This window comes from Phyllostomus discolor, chromosome 9 (genome assembly GCF_004126475.2).
Source record: "Phyllostomus discolor isolate MPI-MPIP mPhyDis1 chromosome 9, mPhyDis1.pri.v3, whole genome shotgun sequence".
Lineage (NCBI taxonomy): Eukaryota > Metazoa > Chordata > Mammalia > Chiroptera > Phyllostomidae > Phyllostomus > Phyllostomus discolor.
In genome coordinates, this window is record NC_040911.2 from 58317994 (window position 1) to 58341924 (window position 23931).

General features: G+C 39.1%; 1 protein-coding gene across 8 annotated transcripts in view; it reads left to right on the forward strand.

Annotated features, from left to right (window-relative positions):
• NINL (ninein like) overlaps positions 1-23931 on the forward strand; it is a 221110-nt gene that overhangs the window by 83910 nt on the left and 113269 nt on the right. For 5 of the 8 annotated variants that reach the window (XM_036009414.1, XM_036009418.1, XM_036009419.1 and 2 more), the window contains exon 1: positions 2456-2638. In XM_036009414.1, the coding sequence (XP_035865307.1) occupies positions 2456-2638 (183 nt within the window). Of the gene's footprint in view, positions 1-2125; positions 2639-23931 lie in introns of those variants that run through there. The other 3 variants (XM_036009416.1, XM_028523570.2, XM_036009413.1) reach the window with 2 other exon arrangements.

Sequence of the window (23931 nt, forward strand, 5' to 3'; positions counted from 1 at the left end):
ATATTTTTCTTTATTTCACTTTTAATAGCCTTCACTTTTTCCTCAATTTTGTGACCATACTCAACCATTTCTGTGAGCATCGTGATTATCAGTGTTTTGAACTCTGCATCTGATAGGTTAGCTATGTCTTTGTCACTTAGTTGTATTTTTTCTGGAGTTTTGATCTGTTCTTTCATTTGGGCCATATTTTTTTTTGTCTTACCATGCCTGTTATGTAATAAAGGGTGGAGCCTTAGGTATTTGTCATGGTGGGGCAACCCATGTCGCTGTGTTGTAGTTCTGTAAGTGGCAGAGGGGTCCAAGAGGGAACAATGCAACTTGCTTAGCTCTCAGTCAGCTTTCCATCACTTCCCCACTACCCACAAGCAAATTGGGCCCTTCTGGTGCTAACTCCCAGGGCTGGAGACTTGTGTACATTCTAGTACCCTGAGGGGCTCTCCAGTGAACTCTTCTGTGAGGCTGGGAGTTTCTCCCACTGCCACAACCCTCACAGGTTTTTTCAGTCAGAGGATTTGAGGCTTTATTTCACTGCACTGGAACCCTGGGTTGCAGTGTCTGTCTGGCTCCCCAGTTGTTCCTTCTGTTTTATCTATATGTGAATATGGGACCACCTGCTCCACCAGCTGCCTCCTTGCCTGTCCCGGTCCTCCAGCAACCGCCTTGCTGAGGGTCCTCTCCACCCAACTGCTCATCTATGAGCTGGTCTGGATGCATTTTTCTTCTTTAACTCCTTGGTTTTCAGACTTCTATACAGTTCAATTTTCTGTCCCATCTGGTTGTTTTTTGTTTTTAAATTTGTTGTTTTCCTTCTTTTGGTTGTGTGAAGAGGCACAATGTAACCATCTATCCCTTCATCTTGGCCGAAACTCCTCTTTTCGAATCATGTATTATTCTCAGAAAGTTGCAGAGGTTTTTTGTGGGTTTTATTTTTTAAGATTTTATTTATTTGTTTTTAGGGAGGGAAGGGAGGGAGAAAGAGAGAGAGACAGAGAAACATCAATGTGCGGTTGCTGGGGGTTGTGGCCTGTAACCCAGGCATGTGCCCTGACTGGGAATTGAAACTGCGATGCTTTGGTTTGCAGAGGTTATTTATCTATATATAGAACTGTTAAATAATTATATGTATAGTGACAGCTAAGTATATTAGCTATTATTATAAACAGAAGTTATCCTGCCTGATATTTTACTAACTATACTTCCTATGCTATTAAATATTCTTTAGAAATATGATTTTTAAGGCTACTTCTTATTCTGCCATATGAATACACTATAATTTGGCAACCTATTCTTGTACGAATTATGAAATTCTTTTATGTGAAATAAGTAGGTCAGATAATTAAAATATTTTTAAAATTCTTGATATATTGAAAAAATATCCTCCCTAAACATTTATTAATTGCCTTGGCTGGTGTAGCTCAGTCGGTTAAGCGCAGGGTGTGAACCAAAGTGTTGACGGTTGAATTCCAAGTGTGGGCACATGCCTGGGTTGTGGGCCAGGTCCCCAGTAGGGGACACGTGAGTAGCAGCCACACATTGATATTTTTCCTCCTCTCTTTCTCCTTCTCTTCCCCTCTCTCTAAAAATAAATAAATAAAATCTTTTAAAAAATTAATTCATTGTCACTTCCTTCAGGAATTTGTGAGATTGCTCTGTGACTCAGCAGTGAAAGTTTTTATTCTTGATAATTTGACAGATACAAACAGTGTCTCTGGTTATTAACCATATGTTTCTCTTCTGTTATGATTTATTTATTAAAATTCTGTATTTTGTTGGATTTTCCATTATTTTACATTTGTAAGAAAAAACATACTTGTATATGTATAGAAAAAATTAGAATGTATATTTGCCAAAATATCCGTAATTTTGTAAATATTTATTTATTTATTCTAAAAGAGAAGGGAGGTAGAAAAAGAGGAAGAGGAACCTTGATGTGTGGTTGTGTCTTGCACGCCCCCAACTGGGAACCTGGCCCACAACCCAAGCATATGCCCTGACTGGGAATTGAACTGGTGACCCTTTGGCTCTCAAGCCTGCACTCAATCCACGGAGCCAGAACAGCCAGGGTTCGTTAATAATTTTCTAAGTGATGAAATTTTGGATGATTTTAATTCCCTTCATATTTATCTTTTTTCCTAATTATTCAGGGGTTTTTTTTGTTATTGTTTGTTTTGTTTGGTTTTGGTTTTGCAGAACAAAAATTCCTGGTTGTTGTGAACATGGGCTGGCTATTAGTAATAAGATGTTTTTGGCCTTTTCTACAAAGGTGGAGCAGATTCCGCCCAGGTCCACTTAAATCTGAGAGGGCTTTCAGTGTCCTTTGCTTATACACCCAGCTTCTATCCTGCGCCTGAGCCACACTGGCTGGTATCCTAACAATGGGAGAATGTGTGAGATATGATAATAATAGTCTGCCATTGTTTTTGGTTTTCCCCTGGCATGTTCAGCCTGCTATGGGATGGATGAAGAAGAAGAGAATCACTATGTTTCACAACTCAGAGAAGTCTTCAGAAGCTGTGACACCACAGGGACAGGCTTTCTGGACCAGGAGGAGCTGACCCAACTCTGTCTTAAGCTTCATCTAGAACAGCAACTTCCCATTCTTCTGAAAACACTTCTTGGAAATGACTGCCATGCCAGGGTGGGTATTTGACTTCCTTCTCTTAAGGAAGAGCACAGAGTACTTTATTGGTTATAATGGGCATTTGATAAGTATCAGTTGGATACTCATCAAAGAAAAGTTATTAGGAAATGAAATGGTATTTTTCCTTCTATGGAACTCCTACATTGTAGACAGAATTTTTCTTAAGATGACTTTTTAAATGTAGTAACCTCCAGAGATCTAGTTTTGTTTTGTCTTGTTTTGTTTGGTTTTTTGTTTTTGCAGAAAGTTGTTTGACTGATTTGTCAGCAGCTGTCAGGGGTTACAGTATGGATGGGTAGTATGTGGTTCACAAAACACAGGGCTGGCTCTGTGGGCTCAGACACTGGTAAGTCATTCAGAGACTGGCAGCTTCAGAGTACCTCGAGGGTAGATTGTATTGTATTACAGTTACACAGCTTGAAATTTATCTTGCAGCTGGACAAAATTTCAAACTACTGTTAAGGAACAAAGGCTACCTATGTCCAGAGGTAACCTGTGATTTCATATAGGCAAGATAGGAAAAGAACTCTCTGAGTTCTTTTCTCTAGGAAATTCAAGGTCATTTAAATGGTGATCTAGAACCTAGATAAAAACTTTCCTGAAGGAAACACTAATAAGCACCTCCTACCTTACTCCTACTTTTTGAATGTGTCCACATATTAAACTGTTAGTGGTAAAAACAGTGCCTGTTATCTTGTCATCTCAACTTTGAAGGAAGAGCTATCTTTTTTCACAGAATTCAGTAAAACTGTTGTGATTTTGAATAAGAAGAAAATCTAGACTTCCAGCAAGATGGAGGCATAGATGGATGCACCGTTCCCCCACACACAACCAAGATTAGAACAACAACAATTTAGAGGCAGAATAACACCTAGAACTGACAGAGAATTTATCTGAATGTAAGTTGGACAGCCAAGAAGTTGAAGTAGACCTGTTCATCCAGACCAGTAGGAGGGGCGGAGAGGAGCAGCCGGGCATGGAGAGTGGACAGCAGTGAGCGCATAAGGCAACAGCATGTGGGGCATCCGGGGCTCGGGGAGCGCAGGATCGCAGCGAGTGGACCCTGACTGCGCGAGCAGCAGCTGGCGGGCCCAGTGAGGCAGCGATTGTGGACCAGGGCAGGGTGTGCAGCCCAGGATCCCAGAGAAGGGAGTAAGGTCCAAAGAGAGCAGAGCTACCGCCATTATTCCCTCCTGCCCCCACCCCCACCCCCACATACAGTGTCACAATCTAGCGACTGGGGTGCTCAGTCCCGGTGAACACCTAAGGCTCCGCCCCTCACTGTAACAGGAGTGATCAGACCAAAAAGAGAGAGAGAGAGAGAGAGAGAGAGAGAGAGAGAGAGACAGGCATGTCTCAAACAGAAGAACAGATCAATGCCACAGGGCTCATCCTTTTGAGCGACCAAGAGATAGCCAATCTATCAGATGCACAGTTCAAAACACTGGTGATCAGAAAGCTCACAGAATTGGTTGATTGTGGGCGCAAATTATATGAAAAAATGCAGGATACCATAAAGGAGATGAAGGAAGATGCACGGAGAACCAATAGTGATGGGAAGGAAACTGGGACTCAAAACAATAGAGTGGTCCAGAAGGAAGATAAAAACAACCAAACAGGAAATAATGAAGAAATAAGAATTCAAAAAAACGAGGAGAAGCTTAGGAACCTCTAGGACATCTTTAAACGTCCCAACATCCGAATTATAGGGGTACCAGAAGGGGAAGAGGAAAAGCAACAGATTGAGCACATATTTGAACAAATAATAAAGGAGAACTTCCCCATTCTGGCAAAGGAAATAGGCTTCCAGGAAATCCAGGAAGCTCAGAGAGCCTCAAAGAAGTTGGACCCAAGAAGAAACACACCAAGGCACATCATAATTATATTAGCCAAGGTAAAAATGAAGGAGAGAATCCTAGAAGCAGCAAGACATAAGGGGACAGTCACCTACAAAGGAGTTCCCATCAGACTGTCAGCTGATTTCTCAAAAGGGACCTTACAGGCAAGAAGGGGCTGGAAAGAAATATTCCAAGTCATGAAAGACAAGGACCTACATCCCAGATTGCTCTATCCAGCAAAGCTCTCATTCAGAATGGAAGGGCAGATAAAGTGCTTGTCAGAGAAGGTTAAGTTAAAGGAGTTCATCATCACCAAGCCCTTATTTTATGAAATGTTAAAGGGACTTATCTAAGAAAAGAAGATAAAGAAAAAACATGTCTAGTAAAAGGACAGCAAACTCACAATTATTAACAACCACACCTAAAGCAAAACCAAAAGAAACTCAGCAAACAACTAGAACAGGAATAGAACCACAGAAATGGAGGTCACATGGAGTGTTAGCAACAGGGGAGTAGGAGGAGGAGAGAGGGGGAAAAGGTACAGAGAATAAGTAGCATAGATTATAGGTTGAAAATAGATAGGGGGAGGGTAAGAATAATATGGGAAATGTAGAAGCTATAGAACGTATAAGTATGACACATGGACATGACTAAAGGGGGGATATGGGTGGGAGAGGGTGTACAGGGTGGGGGGAGTGAAGGGGGGGAAATGGGACAACTGTAATAGCATAATCAATAAAATATATTTTAAAAGAAAGAAAATCTAGCTCGCAAATTTTCCTGAATTGGCTCTTGGGCAAAAACAAATGAAAAAATAAAAACCAATTATTTTAAAAAGTCCTCACTGCTGGCATAGGGAGAGAATAAGGCAAGTCCAACCTCTTGTTACTTCCCCAAAGAACCAACTGCCCTGTGTCACTAATGCTCGTCAGTGGAGTATTTTTACTCTTTAGGGTAGAGAATGCTTACTCAATTAAATTGACCGCACCCTTTCTCTCTTTATTCTCTTCCTGTTTTTTTTTTTTTTTTTCCTTTTGGACTTAAGAAGCAAATATGGTTTTTTTATAGATAATGTTCCAGCCCCTTTTGATGTCACCTGGAATTGTATTTAGAACCAAGATCAGAAAAAGGCACATTTGTGAAAAAGCAGTACTCTAGATATTTGAGCAGTATAAACAGATGATCTGGTTTTCTTGATTATTTTTGACAGTGGAAAATTCAAACCTAAAATGATAACTTTTAGGCTCATATTCAAATTGTAGGTTCTGCTTATCAAACAAACCATAACATTTCCAAGCCTTTCTCCACTTTATGCTTTGTATGTGCAGAAGTGGTGTAAGATTCAGAAACATCAAATGTGACAGAAAAAATAAGGTCAGTATTGGAACATCAAAGAGAAAAATTAACTTGGATTCTTTGAGATTTCTCACTTCCCCCATGTCACATGCATACTGAAAGGCAGTTGCTCTGAGGTGTAATTCCTTCCAGAAGGCTGGTAGTTTCTCCAGACACATTAATGGGGAGGTAGGTTAGAAGGAGAGACGGACACTCATAAGCAGTGACAGGAGCCTGATCTTTTCTGATTACCATTCACTTGGCAATGCTCTGTTCATGTTTATTGATCTGTCCATCCATCTGTTCCAACTTCATTCTGTCTCACAGCCATGATTTTGTGTTCTCAAAAAGAAGACAGGGGCTAGATAAATTAAGAAATCACTCTATTTCTTTTAGTGCTCTTGAGTGTGATCTGAAGCTATTCATAACTTCATAAAAAATAAATAAACATGTCAGCAAGAAATCACAAGTCTAAAAATCTATAATAGGTCACATATCCTGGAAGATTAAGCTCAGCACAGAAAACCCCATTTGCTCTGAGAATATTTCAATTATTAAGTAAGCAACTGTTAAATTGATACGTGTTTTGGGGGGCCTCCAAGTACCAGGGAAATACGTCAAAACTCAGACTCACCCAAGGTAGAGAATCTGATAAAGGAGCTCCAAATTTAAGGGAAGATCTTAAAGGGTAACACATAGGGTAAAGATGAACTGTAAGTAAATAAGCCATTGTGCTTTTTTGCTACCTGGGCTTGCATCCCCTCAGTGGTCTAGATTACCTCAGTTCTTGCACTTAGATTAAGGTTGTCCTGCATGGGTGGTCCCCTCAGGCATCTGGCAAAAGCAAAGAAAAGCCCTCTCTTGAGACAGTACCATGATCAAAGGTCTCTAATTACTTATAAGTAATCGTCAAATATAATAACCAGCATACAGTCAAGAATAATTAGGTACACAAATAAGATAGGACGAGTAAGAACCAATAGAAACAGCAGGCAAAGACACAAAGCTTTGATGGGTTGGAATTATTGGGCACAAAATATAGAACAACTATATTTAATTACTGTGTTAGGAGTGATTGAAAAACAAAAGCTTGAAAGAGAGAACTCTTAAAAAGTGATTTAACAGATCTGAACAACGAACTGCAAATAAAACCTTTAGAACTGAAAAGTGTGATAACCAAAATTAAAAACTAAATGGAAGAGTTTAACAGCAAATTAGATACAACTTAAGAAAGAAAAGGTAACTATAGTGTGAGAAGGTGTAACATTCCTTTAGTTGGAATTCCAGAGGGAAAAGAGTGAATGTGTAGGACATTATGTGATTAAATAATAGCTTTAAAATTTCCAGAACAGACTGGGGATTTCAAAACCCCATGAATTCTAAGTAGCATAAATAAAAAGAAATCTACACCTGACTATAGTATTGTGATACTTAAGGAAAATAAAGCCAAAGAGATCATGTTAAAAGCAGCCAGACATTGGTACACAGGATCTCTTCGTATTTTTTCTACAACCACATGTGAATCTAAAACTATTTCAAAATGAAAAGATTATTAATTTTTAAAAGCAAACAAAAACATCATTCTGAAAATGTGCAGTAGTTAGATTGACAGCTGCCTTCTCAAATATGACAGTAGAAGCCAGAGCCAGTAGAAAGGCTTTTCCAATGTGCTGGGGAGAAAATTAACTGCCAACCCGAATTCCATATGCAGCAAAAAATATTTTTAAAAATAAAGGTGTCATCAAAGGCAGTTCTGGCCAAGATGGAGACATAGGTAGAAACCCTTTGCTTACTTGTACAACCAAAAGGAGGATAACAACCAAACTAAAATCAATAAACAACCAGAAATGTCAGAAAATCAAACTGCATTTAACTTTGAAAACCAAGGAATTAAAGAAACAGTCAACTAGACTGCTAATACTGGTGGATGGAGAGAACCTGAGGTGAGGTGGTAGACCATGTCAGTGGAGCTGGCTGATCGAAAAACTGAGACTCAGAGCTCACTGCGGACTACAGTGAGGGTTTCCATGGTGGGAGAAACTACTGATCTCACACGAGGGTTTGTTGGAAAGTGGGGCTAGAGCCAAGCAAGCTAGCTACATTGTTCCCTCACTAGCTCCTTCCCCACAGACAGCACTGCAGTACAGCAACAAAGGTTGCCCTGCCCTGGTGAATACCTAAGGCCCCACCCCCTTACAACCTAACAAATGTGCCAGACAAAGAAATACAACCCAGATGAAACAACAGAGGAAAACTCCAGGAAGAGAGCTAAGCCATGAGGAGATAACTAACCTATCTGATGGATAATTTAAAGCTCTGCTGATCAAAATGCTCATGGAACTGATTGAGTTTGGTCACAAAATGAAAGAACAAATGAAGGATACCCAAAGTAACGTAAAGCAAAATATTTGGGAACCAACAGTGACAGGAAGGAAACCAGGACTGACGTCAATGATATAGAACAAAAGGAAGAAATAAACAACCAACCAGATAGAATGAAGGAACAAGAATTCAAAAAAAATGAAGAGAAGCTTACGAACCCCTGGGACAACTTTAAACATTCTAGTATCTAAATTATAGGGGTGCCAGAAGGAGAAGAATGAGAGCAAGAAATTTAAAACTTATTTCAACAAATAATAAAGGAAAACTTCCCCAATCTAGCAAACAAAGCAGACTTCTAGGAAGTCCAGGAAGCTCAGTCAGTCACAAAAAAGTTGGACCCAAGGAGGAACACACCAAGGCACATCATTATTAAGTTACCCAAGATTAAAGGTAAAGAGAGAACCTTAAAAGCAGCAAGAGGAAAGGAGAGAGTTACCTACAAAGGAGTTCCCATAAGACTGTCAGCTGATTTCTCAAAAGAAATCTTACAGGCAGGAAGGGGCTGGAAAGAAGTATTCCAAGTCATGAAAGTCAAGGACCTACAGCCAAGATTATTCTATCCAGCAAAACTATCATTTAGAATGGAAGGGCAGATAAAGTACTTCCCAGATAAGGTCAAGTTGAAGGAGTTCATCATCATCAAGCCCTTATTATATGAAATGTTAAAGGGACTTATCTAAGAAATTGAAGAAGATCAAAAATATGAACAGTAAAAGGACAACAAACTTTCAACTATCAACAAATGAACCTAAAAAAAGGGAGACAACAAAAACAAAAACTAAGCAAACAGCTAGAACAGGAACAGAATCAGAGAAATGGCCATCACATGAAGGGTTTTCAGTGGAGAAGGGGAGGGGAGAAATGGGGGGAAAGGTACAGGGAATAAGAAGCATAATTGGTAGACATAAAATAGGTAGAGAGAGGTCAAAAACTGTATAGGAAACAGAATTCAAAGAACTTATATATACAACCCATGTACATGAACTAAGAGGCGAAATGCTGGAAAGTTGAGGGGTGCAGGGCAGAGGAGGGATAAAGGGGGAAAAAATTAGGAAAACTCTAATATCATAATCCATAAGTTGTACTCCAAAATAAAGATGAAGGAATACAATCATGAGAGGGTGAATTTGCTCAGTTATGAAGGTGTATAAAGACAAACACATTAAATAAATATTTGTTGAATATGTGTCAGTGGTGAGATCACATGCTAATTGGGGGGGACAGAAAATAAATAAATATATAAATAATCAGTTCCAGGTCATGATATCTGCATATTCCAGACAGAGACTTCCACAAGCCAACAGCAGCATTTAGTGTTCAGTGGCAGCAACAGATGTGCTCATGCAAATTCTGAGCCAGATTTGGGAAGCAGCTTAGACCTATAGCACCAAACCTAGCTTTTCAAACACATACTGCTGAGATTTTGATATGCCTAGTTAATTAATTTTGTTAATTTCTTTCTGTATGGCTCTCATTGAAGCATACATAGAGAAAATAGCTCATGTAAAAGTATACAGCTCAGAGAATATCTCACATTGAGCACATCCGGTAACCAGCATCATCCCAAATCCTTCCTCATGTTCTCTTGTAGTCCCTCTGCCACCAAAGGTAATTACTGTCTTGATGCTAACACCATAGTTTTATTTTGCCTGTTTCTGAACTTTATATAAATGGAAAGATACAGTACATGCACACTACATACCCTCTGGCTTCTTTTTTTTTTTCTTCTTCATATTTTTAAAAGCCCTAACCCAAAGGTTTTTTAGTTGATTTTAGAGAGAGAGGAAGTGGAGGATGGGGACAGAGAAAAAGAGGGGGAAAAACATCGATGTGGTGATATAAATATTGATCAGTTGCCTTCTCTATGTACTGTGACTGGGGATAGAACCTGCAACCTAGGTATGTTCCCTGACTGGGATCAAACCTGCAACTTTTTGGTATATGTGATGATGCTCCGACCACCTGAGCCACCCAGCCAGGCCATACTATGCCTTCTTTTATTCAATAAATATTATACCTCTGAGATATATTCATGTTGTTGTCTCTATCACTTATTTTTTCCTATTCTCCTATTTCTTTGTCTAACTATATAACAATTTAATTACCCATTCTGTTTATGGACATCTGGGTCACTTCAATTGTTCTTTTTGTAAATTACTTTTCTGCTAAAAGAGAATAAATATGAAATAAACAGATACACAATCAAACTAAGAGAGTTTAGCACCAGCATACTTAAGAAAAGTGAAATTTTAAGTATGTATTTCAAGTACATGGAAGATTACCTGACACATGGAAAAAAAAATGCAAGAAGAAGTGAAACAAAGTAGTTAATATTTGGAAAATTGTAAATGTTCATTGACTATATAAAACAAAAACATTTTGGATAAGTTCCTTATAGTGGAGGAGTGAATGGAACCACACTAACCTCCCAGGACCAATTGGTAATTATAACTAAATCGCACAGAAATCACCCAGAACAAACAATTGAACAATAGCAACAGAAAACATGTATAACCTCAGACAGACAGAAGAATCAGCTTCAGCACAACCTGACTAGTAAGGAGTGAGGTGGAGACTCAAGAAGTCTGGCTAGGTGCCCAAGGCAACAGCTCTAGAAGGATAATTAGGCAACCAGTTGGAATTCCTGAAACATGCGGGATCTAAACCTTCAGTTGGGATCCCCAGCCTAGAGCAACAGAGCCGGAAATGTACACAGATAACAAGCAGTGGCAAAAAGTGGGAGGGTTGCTTTTTGCCAGTAATGGATGACTGGAGACTCAGATTGCCATTTAAAGAGCCAGTGCACAAATTTTCATTCGCAGCCACTTGCCTAGGGCTCTGGAAAAAAAGAGGGCAGAGTGGGCTAGAGATGCCTAAGGAGAGGCTGGGGACAGAAGCTTTGGGGACAGAGCTGAGAGAGTAGATGCTGAGATCCCAGTGCTGAGTCATCCCCCACACTGCAGCAGTCATCCTGCTAAGGCAGACTACTCCCCTCCAAGCAGCAGCAGCCTGAGGGTAAACAATAGGCCCGACTCCAGGAGCGATTCTGCCCTGCCCTCTGAGGCTTAAACCTGACTGTTGAAGGCAGATGACTTGGTTGAAAACTGAAGGTGACAGCCACAGACAGTAGACCCCTGACTGTCTCAGAGCAAGCTGCTTAAGGTCAGGTGGGGTCAGTATATGATATCACCAAAGACAGATCCAGAAAGAGAAAACAGTAGTAAATACTAGAGACTGCCAAGGCAAAATCCACTGTGGTCTTCTCCATGATTTGCAATATTTTCTTTCCTGCACATTTGTTAACATTCACTTCTTATCCATCAAGTTTGTACATATTAAGTAATTAGATTTTATACTGTAGTTTATTTCTGTCTTTTCTTATATTAGTCTTAAACTCTTTACACCATTATTAATACTGGTTTATCTGCTGTTGATAGCGGGATTGCAGGGTATAGTTATCTTTGCAGATGTATTTTTTTTTCCTGAGCTTTGTGGCTTGGTTCTGGCAGCACCTGAACAACAGCATACAAGACATGATAGGTAGAGTGACCTTCATTCAGCGAGCTGGAGGAAAGGATGCACCAAAAAAATGCCCCAACAAGAATCAAAACCCAATTACATCTAGAGAGCCAACATACACAGTATAAAGGGCATCACAAAAGCATCAAGTTCAGGAGATCAAGGGGACTGTACCACTGAATCTCAGGCCTCCTATAATAGAAGTTAACACTACAAACTCAGCAAGTCAAAAAGATCACTTCAAGAAGCCCAGTCAAACAAGGGGAGTCCCACAAATAATGGAAACACAAAGAAACAACCCCCCAATCAAAAGAAAAGGAATCCTCAGAAAAAGTGCTAAATGAAACAGAGACAAGTGAACTATCAGATACTGAGTTCAAAGCAATGTTTATAAGGAAGTGTAATGACCTTACTGAGAATTATGGAAAACTACAGGGAACTTACCAGGAACTTACTGAGAAATATATGTGAATATAAAAGGACAGAAAGCATCAACAAGCACCAAGAAGAAATGAAGAATACCATTTTTGCATTGAAGAACTTAGTAGAAGGAATCAAAAGCAGGGTAGATAAAACACAGGATTGAATCAGTGAGCTGGAGGACAAGGTAGAAAAATACTCCCACAATAACCAAGAAAAGGAAAAATTACTCAAAAAGAAAGAACATGGGTTAAGGGAACTGCAGGATAACATGAAATTAATAATATCCATATAATAGGGATACCAGAAGGAGAAGAAGAGCAAGGGATAGAAAAACTGTTTCAAAAAGTAATGATAGAAAATGTTCCTAATTTGATGAGAGAAAAAAGTCACAAAAACCTAGGAATCAAGAGGAACCCAAAGAGGCACACTTCAAGACACATCATAATTTAGGTGGCGAATTCAAAGAAAGACAGAGAATCTTAAAAGCAGCAAGGGATAAACAGAAAGTAACATACAAGGAAGCCCCCAAAGGGTAGCAGCTGACTTCTCAATGGAAATGCTCCACAGGAGGAGGGAATGGCAAGAAATATTCCAAGTTATGAAATCCCAAGGCCTGCAACGAAGACTATTCTACCCAGGAGGCTGCCAATAAAAGTGTTAGGTGAAATAAGGTGTTTCCCAGAGAAAAGAAGGCTCAAAGAATATATCTTCACCAAACCAGCACTGCAAGAGATACTGAAGGGATTGCTTTAAGAAAAGGAAGAATAAGAATGAGATAGGGAGGATCACAGGTTTGAAGGAAGTTAAATGGCACCTATCAATAATAACCTTAAATGTAAATGGTTTAAATTTTTCAATCAAAAGACAGAGAGTAGCTGAATGGATAAGAAATCATGACTCACACATATGCTACCTACAAGTGACCCACTCAGAACAAAAGACCTACACAGACTGTAAGTAAAGGGTTGGAAAAAAAATATTTCCAAGTGAATAGACAGGACAAAAAATCCAGGGTAGCAGTACTCATATCAGACAAAACAGACTTCACAAAAAGGGCCATAAAAGAGACCCAGAAGGACACATCATAATACTCAAGGGAAGAATCCATCAAGAAGAGATAAACACCCAACATGGGAAGCACCCAAATATATAAAGAAAATCTTAGAGGACTTCAAGAAAGATATAGACAGCAACACATTATACTATAGGATTTTATCACCCCACTGTCAACAATGGATAGGTCTTCCAAACAAAATATCAACAAGGATATTGCAGCATTGAACAATGCCCTAGATCAAATAGATGTAAATGATATATATAGAACCTTTCATCCCAAAGAAGCAAAATACACATTGTTTTCAATTGCACATGGAACATTTTCAAAGATAGACCACTTGATATCACACAAAACAAACCTCAACAAATTCAAGAAAATTAAAATCATCAAGCATTTTCTCCAACCACAAGGGACTAAAACTACAAACCCACATCAAGGAAAAAACTAAAAAAAAACTCAAACTCATAGAGATCAAATCACATACTATTAAACCATGAATGAATCAAGAATAAGATCAAGGAAGAAATCAAAAAGTTTCTGGAGACAAATGAAAACGACACACAAGAGTACAAAACCTATGGATGAGAGTGAAGGAAGTAAAGGGAAGTAAAGGCAGTAGAGGGAAGTTCATAACAATACAGCCCTACCTAAAAAGCTAGAAACATTTCAAATAAACAGCCTAACCCTACACCTACCAGAACTTGAGGAACAACAACAAACAAAACCCAGAGTGAGTAGAAGGAAGGAAATAACCAAGATCAGAGCAGAATTAAATAATATAGAGAGTAAAGGAACAATGCAAAGGATCAATAAACCCAGAGCTGGTTGTTAGAAAAGATAAACAAAGTCAACAAGCTTTTGAGCATACTCATCAAGAAAAAGAGAGAGAGGACCCAAATAAAATCAGACCTGAAATAGGAGAGATTACAACTGATACCACAGAAATACAAAGGAAAGTGTAATTGTAAGAAATTACGACAAACAGCTATATGCCAAGAAATTGAAAACCTAGGTGAAATGGAAAAATTTCTAGGAAAAAAAAAGAACCTTCCAAGACAGAATGAAGAAGCAGAAAGCCTGAACAGACCAATAACAGCTGATGAAATTGAAGCAGTAATCAAAAATCTCCAGGTACACAAAAGCCCTGGATCAGATGATTTCACAGGAGAATTTTACGAAACATTTACAGAAGAGCCAACCCCTATCCTTCTTAGACTATTCCAGAAATTCCAAGAAGAGGGAAGACTCCCAAACTCTTTTTATGAAACCAGAATCATTCTAATCCCAAAACTAGGTAAAGACACAACAAAGAAAGAAATTACTGGCCAATATCACTGATGAACATGGACTCTAAAATGTTCAACAGATTATTGGTTAACTGCATCCAGCAATACGTTAAAAACATCATATACTGTGATCAAGTGGGATTCATCCCAGATACAAGGATGGTACAATATTGTCAATGTAATACATCACATAAACAAAAAAAAAATCACATAATCATGACAATAGATGCAGGAAAAGCATTTGATAAGGTACAGCACCCATTTATCATAAAAATGCTCAGCAAAGTGGGAGTGGAGGGAGCATACCTCAATGTTATAAAGGCTATGAGTGAAAAATGTACACCCAATATCAGACTCAATGGGCAAAATTAAAAATTCCCCCCTAAGAACAGGAACAAGACAGGAATGTCTGCTTTCACCTCTGGTATTAAACATAGTAATAGAATTTCTAGCCACAATGTGTGAGAAGAAAACAAAATAAAAGCCATCCAAACTATACAGGCAGAGGCAAAACTGTTTATTGTTTGCAGATGGCATTATAGTGTACATACAAAATTCTATAGACTCCACCAAAAAACTACTCAATCTAATAAATGAATTTGGAAAAGCAGCAGGATACAAAGTCAATATTTAGAATCGAAAGCATTTTTTTACAGCAAGAAAGAAATGTCAGAAATAGAAACCAGGAAAAATCCCATTTAATGTAGCAACAAGAAAAATATTGTACCTGGGAATAAATCCAACCAAGGTCTGAAAGACTAGTATTCAGAAAACTACACAACACAGAAGAAAGGTATTAAGGAAGAGACAAATTAATGGAAATATGACTGTGTTCATGAATTAGAAGAATTAGCATAATCTAAGTGTCCATACTACCCAAAACAATTTATAGGTTCAACTCAATCCTTATTGAAACACAAATGGCATTATTCACAGATATAGAACAGACATTTCAAAAATTTATATTGAACTATAATGACCCCAAATAGTCTCAGCAATTTTGAGAAAGAAGAATACAGTAGCAGGGCTCACCATACCTGACATCAAACTATATTACAAGGTCATGGTAGTCAGAACAGTTTGGTAATGTCATAAGAACAGACACATAGATCAATGGAACAGAATAGAGAGTCCAGAAGTAAACCCAAATCTCTACAGTCAATTAATATTTGACAACAGGGGCAACAGCATACAATGGAGGGAAAATAGCCTCTTCAACAGATGGTGTTGGGAAGTCTGGACAGCTACATGCAAAAAATGAAACTCGACCATCAACTTATACCATATACAAAAATAAACTGAAGTTGGGTAAAACACTTAAATATAAGTCACACAGCCATAAAATTCCTAGAGGATAATACAGGGAGGAAAATCTGAGATATTCCATGCAGCAATATGTTCACTGATATGGGCCCTAGTGCGTTGGACATCAATTAAAAATAAATAAATGGGACTTCATCAAAATAAAAACCTTCTGCTTGGCTAAAGAAACATCGGGAAAATGAAAAGGGAACCAAATGTATGGGAAAACATATTTACAAATAATACCTCAGACAAAGGTTTGATCTTCGGAATATATAAATAACTCACATGACTGCATTCCAGGAAGACAAACAATCCAATTAAAAAATGGTCAAAGGACCTGAACAAACACTTCTCCAAGGAGGACATATAGAGGGCCCAGAGATATATGAAAGGATACCCACAAGCCATCAGAGAGATGCAAATTAAAACCACAATGAGATACCACTTCACACTGGTCAGAATGGCCATCATAACCAAATTCACAAACAACAAGAGCTGGTGAGTTTGTGGACAAAAAGGAACTGTAGTACATTGTTGGTGGGAATGCACACTGGTACAGCCACTGTGGAAAACAGTATGGAATTTCCTCAGGAAATAAAAATGGGACTGCCTTTTGACCTTGCAGTTCCTCTAGTGGGATTATACCTTATTAATCCTGAAACACCAATTGAAAAGAAACTGCACCTCAATGTTCATAGCAGCACAATTTACAATAGCCAAGTGTTGGAAGCAACCTAAGTGCCCATCAGTAAATGAGTGGATCAAAAACCTGTGGTACATTTACAAAGAGGAATACCGTGCAGCAGGAATAAAGAAGGAGCTCCTATTCTCACAACAGCATGAATGGATTTGGAGAGCATCATGCTAAGTGAGATAAGTCAGGTAGTGAAACAAATACCATAGGATCTCACCTATAATTAGAACCTAGTCAACACTGCAAACAAGCCAGCAAAACATAACTAGAGACATTGAAATAAAGAAGAACCTGACAATAACCAGAAGGGAGGTAGGAGGGAATAATGGGGGGAAGGAGGAGAGGCTTTTCAAGCAACATGTATAAAGGAAACATGGACAAAGCCTAAGGGGAGTAGGTTTGAAGGTGAGAGGTAGGGATGTGTAGGGCAGGCAGGAGTGGCGCGGGGATAATGAAGATGGCTGTACTTGAACAACAACATGAAATAAGTAAAAGAAAAGATATATTATTGGATGCAAAATGTAGTTAAAATATGTGAGAATGGAGTAAGTCATGAGTATAGTAATTGAAATTAAAGTATTGAACAATCTTGATATTGTCCTATAGAATGCTAAAAGTATTGAATAATAATAAACTTTGCTAAGTTAAAGGTTGTTATAAATTTTAGGAAAAACATAAGAGAATGGAAAGAGTGCATAACTTCTAGATTAATAAAAGGAAAAGTAAAATCCTTGAAAAATAAATCAATACATTCAGGGGGAGGAAAGAAAGAAGAAAAATAAGCAGGTCAAAATGAAAATATAAAATAATACATCTGGCCAAGATGGAGGCCTAGGTACACTTTGTCTCTTTGCCTAACCAAAAGGACAACAAATTTAAGCCCTGGCTGGCATAGCTCAGTGGATTGAGCGCGGGCTGGGAACCAAAGTGTCCCAGGTTCGATTCCCAGCCAGGGTACATTCCTGGGTTGCAGGCCAGAACCCCCAGCAACCCCACATTGATGTTTCTCTCCCTCCCTCCCTCCCTCCCTCTCTCTCTCTCTCTCTCTCTCTCTCTCTCTCTCTCTCTCTCTCTCTCTCTGTCTCTCTCTCCCTCCCTCTCCTTCCCCCCTTCTCTCCCTGAAAATAAATAAATAAAATCTTTAAAAAAAAAAAAACCTTTAAGAAAAAAAAAAGGACAACAAATTTAAAAATGCAAGACAATCAGAGCTTCCAAAAAATCAAACTGTATGGACATCTTAACAACTAAGGAGTTAAAGAAGAAACATTCATCTAGACTGGAAATAGGGTCAGAGATGGGCAGCTGGGTGGAGAGAGCTCACAGCAAGGTGGCGACTTGACCAGGTGGGTGAGGCAGTGCCTGGCAGACCCACATTTGCATGCAGCTAAGTTGGGAGGAACAACCAGGGAGCAAGGCACACCACACAACCCAGGATTCTAGGGTGATAAAACAAAGCCTCAAAATGTATGGCTGTACTAGCCTAAGTGGGTGGCAGTGGTGGGAGAAACTCTCGGCATCCCAGGAGAGTTTGTTGGAGAGATCTCTGGGGTTCTAAACATACATCAACCCAATGAGCGGGGAATTAGCCCCAGAAGGGCACGATTCCTTCATGGGTAGTAGGAAAAGTGACTGAAAGCTGGCTGAGAGCTGAGTAAGCAGCATTGTGGCCTTCTCTGACCTCTCCCCTACATACAGATCCACAGTGAAACAATGTAGGATGCCCTACCATGGCAAACACCTAAGGCTACACCCCTTACAATGTAACATGGGCACAGGGACAAAGAAAAATATGGCCCAAGTGAAAGAACATATCGAAACTCCAGGAAAAGGCTAAAGGACAAAGAAATAGCCAACCTATCAGAAGCAGAATTCAAAACACTGGTAAATAGGATGCTCACAGAAATGGATGTGTATGATCACAAAATAGAGGAAAAAGTAAAGACTATGCAAAGTGAGATAAAGAAAAATATACAGGGAACCAACAGTAAAGGGAAGAAAACCAGAACTGAAACCAGTCATTTGGAAGCAGACCCTACAGCCTTCTGCCCTCCAGCATTCCCACCCATCTCCCCTTAGTTCATGTCCATGGGTCATGTATATAAGATTTTTGGCTTCTCTATTCCCTATGCTATTCTTAACGTCCCCCTATTTTGTACCTACCAGTTATGCTTTTTATACCCTGTACCTTTTTCCCATTTTCCCCCTACTTGCTCTCCAATGATAACCCTCCATGGGATCTCCATTTCTGTGATTTTGTTTTTTTTCTAGTTGTTTGCTTAGTTTTGTTTTAATTTTGTAAGTTCAGTTGTAGCTGTGAATTTGTTTTCATATTACTGTTCATAATTTTGATCTTTTTCTTAGATAAGTCAATTTGACTTTTCATATATAAAATAATTGGTGGTGATGAACTCCTTTAACTTGACCTTATCTGGGAGGGCGCTTTATCTGCCCTTCCATTCTAAATGATAGTTTTGCTGTATAGAGTAATCTTGGATGTAGGTCCTTACCATTCATGACTTGGAATACTTCTTTCCAGCCCCTTCTTGCCTGTAAGGTTTCTTTTGAGAAATCAGTTGATAGTCTTATGGGAACTCCTTTGTAGGTAACTCTCTCCATTTCTCTTGCTGCTTTTAAGATTCTTTCCTTATCTTTAATCTTCAGTTATTTAATTATGATGTTTCTTGGTGGGTTCCTCCTTGGTTCCAGGTTTGGGATTCTGTGAACTCCCTGGACTTGCGTGTCTATTTCCTTTGTCAGACTGGGGAAGTTCTCCTTTATTATTCCTTTTTAAATATGTTTTCAATGTCTTGGTCTTCCTTTTCTCCTCCTGTCACCCCTATGATTCAGAAGTTGGAACTTTGAAAGTTGTCCTGGAGGTTACTAAGCCTGTCTTCATTTTTTGGAATTCTTGTTTCTTTTTTCTGTTCTGGTTGAACATTTATTTCTTCCTTGTGCTCCAAATCATTGATTTGAGTCCCAGTTTCCTTCCCTTCACTGTTGGTTCCCTGTATATATTCTTTATTTCACTTTGGGTAGGCTTCACTTTTTCCTCTATTTTGTGACCATACTCAATCATTTCTATAGGCATCTGATATATAGTGTTTTGAACTCTGCATATGATAGGTTGGCTGTCTCTTCTTTGCTTAGTTCTTTTTCTGGAGTTTGGATCTGTTTTTTTATTGGGGTCATATTTTGGTTGTTGTTTTGGCTCATGTTTTACATTGTAAGGGGTGTAACCTTAGGTATTTGCTATGCTGGGGCAACTCACACTGCTGTGTTGTGATGTGGTATGTAATGGATGGGTCAAATAGGAAACAATGCCACTTGCTCAGCTTTTGGCCAGCTTTCAGTCTCTTACCCCACTTCCCACAAGCAAATTGTGCCCTTGTGGTGCTGATTTTCGGGTGGCTTCCTTTGTGTATGTTCTATATTCTTTTGGCCCCCTCTTGTGGACTCTTCTGTGACATTGAGAGTTTCTCCTACCACCACTACTCCCACAGGTTTTTACAGCCAGAGGTTTTGAAGCTGTTTCCCCAGGGTGGAACCCTGGGTTGCTGGTGTGTCTCGCTCCCCAGTTGTTCCTCCCTATTTATCGACTTGCAAATATGGGACTGCCTCATCCACTGGCTGCCTCCTTTCTGCATGTCCTCTCCACCCCTGCTTCCCATCTCCACCCCTTCTGCCAGTCTGGATGAATGTTTCTTCTTGAACTCCTTGATTGGAGTTACCCAAGTTCAATTTTCTGGCAGTTCTTGTTGTTCTTTTGAAATTGGTGTTATCCTTCTTTTGGTTGTGTGAGAAAGTGAAGCGTATCTATGCCTCCATCTTGGCTGGAAATCATGTTTTTTCTTTTTTTCATGTGTGATAAAGTATTTCTGTGAAGTCACCTAGTCCTGTGCTTATTTTAGTTGGGAGTTTTTTGTGTTTTTTTCTATTCCTCACCTGATGATATGCTTCTTCAGTTTTTTAAGGAGAAAGGAAGGAAACAGGAGAGAGAGACATACTGGTTTCCTTGATGTTTTATATTAATTATTTTTCAATTCTATTTTGTTTATTTCTGCCTGATCTTTATTTCCTTTCTTCTACTCACTTTGGGCTTTTTTTTCAAGTTTCTTTAGAAGTAATGTTAGGTTAGTAATGTAGGAAGATTTTAGATCTTCCTTGCTTCTTGACATAGGCCATAATGCTATGAATTTCCTTCTCTAGAGTACTTTTTTGCTCATATATTTTGGCTTGTTGTGTTCTGATTTTCATTTGTTTCTAGGTATCTTCAAATTCTTTCTTGATCTTATTCTTAACCCATTCATTGTTTAGCAACATGTTATTTAGCCTCGATGTCCTGTGTGTTTTTCACTTTTTTCTTGTAGTTAATCACTAGTTTTATACCATTATAGTCAGAGAAGATGCTTAATATTTCAATCTTCCTATATGTTAAGACTTGTTTTATGTACTATTATGTGGTTTCTCCTAGAGAATATTCCTTGTGCATTTGAAAAGAATGTATCTGCTTGTTTGGAGTGAAATGCTGTGAAGATGTCAATTAAATCCATCTGATTTAGTGTATCATCTAAAGCTGCTGTTTCCTTATTGATTTCCTGTCTAGAAGTACTTCCCTTAGTGTCAATTGTGTTGTTACAGTCCTCTACTTGCACTGCATTACTGTCCACCTCTCCCCTTATGTCCATCAAGATGTGCTTTGTGTACCTATTTAGGTGCTTTTATGTTGGGTGCAAAATCTTTACAAGTGTTATATTCTCTTGTATTGCTTCCTTTATCATTATTGAGTTCCCTTTTGTTCTCTTATTATAGCCTTTCTTTTAAAGGCTATTTTATCAGATAGAAGTATTTATCAGATAGGAGTATTACTACTCCTGATTTTATTTTTCTTTCCATTCAAGTGAAATACCTTTTTCCATCACTTTACTTTTAAACTGCTGGTATCATTTTTTCTGAGGTGGGTTTCTCATAGACTGCCATATATATGGGTCTTGGTTTTTATTCATTCAGCTGCCCTATCTCTTTTGATTGGAGCAATTAAGCCATTTACAATTAAAGTGACTATTGATTAGTTCATATTATTGCCATTTTATTCTTTTAACTATGTTGCTCTATTTCCTTCTCTGCCTCCTCCTCACTTCCTCCTTCTCCTTCAAGCAGGTCCTTTAACATTTCTTGTAATACTGGTTTGGTGGTAACAAACTCATTTAGGTTTTTCTTGTCTGAGAAGCTCTTTATTTCTCTTTTAATTTTAAATGACAGCCTTGCTGGGTAAGGTAATCTTCGTTGTAGGTCCTTGCTTTTCATCACTTTGAATATTTCATGCCTTCTGACCTAAAATGTTTTTGTTGAGATATCATCTGGTAGTCTTATTGGAGCTCCTTTGTAGGTACCTGTTTTTGTCTTGCTGCTTTAAAGATTCTCTCTTTGCCTTTAACTTTTGCCAATTCAATTATGATGTGTCTTGGTATGAGTCTTTTTGGATTCTTCTCATTGGGGACTCTGTGCTTCCTTAACTTGTGGGTTGTTTTCCTTCTCTAGGTTAGGGTTGTTTTCTGTCATTTTTTTTCTTGAAACAGGTTCTCACTTCCTTGTTCACTCTCATGTCCTTCTAGTACCCCTATGATATGGATATTGGTTCAGTTGGTTCACTTCATGTTGTACGAAGGATCTTAAACTAGCTTCATTAAAAAATTTTTTTTTGCTAGTCTGATTGAATGTGTTCTGCTACCTTGTCTTCCAAATTGCTGAATTGATCCCCTGCTTCACCCAACTTACTGTATTTTATTCTGGTGTATTCTTCATTTCAGATATTGTAATCTTCATTTCAGACTGGGTCTTCTTATGGTTTCCGTGTTTTCTTTTCATGTTGTTGCAGATCTTAGTATGTTCCTTGTAGTTTTCACTAAGTTTCTTATAGTTCTAAGTTCCTTGAGCATCCTTACAATCATTCTTTGGAACTTTGTGTCTAGTAAATTGTTTGCCATAATTTTAATTGTTTTTTTTTCTGGATATTTCTCCCGTTCTTTCATTTGTGTCCCCATTGGCTGTCTCTTTGTGGGGTTTTTTTTCTATGTATTATTTAGATCTGCTATGGCTCCCAGTCTTAGTAGTGTAGCTTTATGAAGTAGGTATTCTTTTAACCCCCTTGGCACAGTCACCTTGATCATCTGCTCTGGGCATTCCAGGAGTGACCCTTGTGTGAGTTATGTTGGCCTTACAGTTGTAATTGAGTCTTGATTGCTATTGGCCCATTTGTATCTTGGGTTGACCCAAATGGGGTTGACTCTCAGGCTGGCTGACTGTGAGAATCATCTCTATTACTGTTTTCAAGTTTTTATGTCAATGCTGACCACACATAGCATAATTTGCCTCAGCAGATTATGGTGTCTCCTGAGATCTCTGTTTGGATATGCTGCTTGTAAAGCTAATTGGATCGTTCTCTGATATTGCCTGAAGCTGGCTATCAAGTGTGTTTGGTTCGGGGGCCTCTTGGGAGGGACTCTGGTGCTGCCAAATGTCAGATGCTGCCTTTGACTGGCCCTTGGCAATCTGTTTGGAGGTACAGAATGATCCAAAGTTTGTGGCTGCCTCTGCTGAGCCTGGTTGTACACTGAAAGCATCAAGCTTCACATCACAGTTGGCTTGGCCTGGGGACGTATCAGCAGAAGTCCTAAGTAACCTCAAGATCCACCTTCATCTGCCTCTGCCTGCTGGCTGCCTATTAGCCTCAGTCACTGAAAGAGCCTCTGGTGGTACTCCAGTTGCATGAAATTCTTTCTCAATGAATCACCAGGTATGGAAGAGTTGTGTTCACCAAATTGATACAGGATCGATCAAACTTGGTCCACTGCTGGATCTGAGATCACTCAGCAAATGTCCCAGGGTATACTAAGTCTAGCTGCCACTCACTGGTTGCTTGCATACCTTTGTGGTGGACTGAGGTCTCAGGAAGTCATTGAGTTGAGGTCAGCGGGGTTTATCGGGCTATAACAGACCAAGATTTGGCCATGTGAATGGAGGGCTTAGCATTCTTTGGGAATGCAAAGAAGAATTTCTCCCATCCTAGAGCCACACAGCTCAATCTGTCCCAAAGTCTGCCAGGAACTAGATCCCTCATGGCATGGCCACTCTGTATTGTCAGGAGAGGAGAAAGTGCCCATCTGGCTTGGTGGAAGTTTTGGGGTATATACCCAAGTCCAGAGCCACACAACTTGGTCTGCCTTGGATTCTGCCCAGATCCAAGCAGGGCAGAGTCAACAAGTGTTGAGAGGGAGGGTTTACTAGGAGCCTGGAGGGTGAGAGTAGTGGATTTCTTCTGAGGGACAGAAGCCAGTCAGGTTCATGAGAAAGTTGGGGAGGGTAATGACACTTATTCTAAAGCCACTTATCTCCCTCACTGACACCACTTGAGTCTGCCTTGACCTCTACACTGTGATCTGGTAGGTGACATC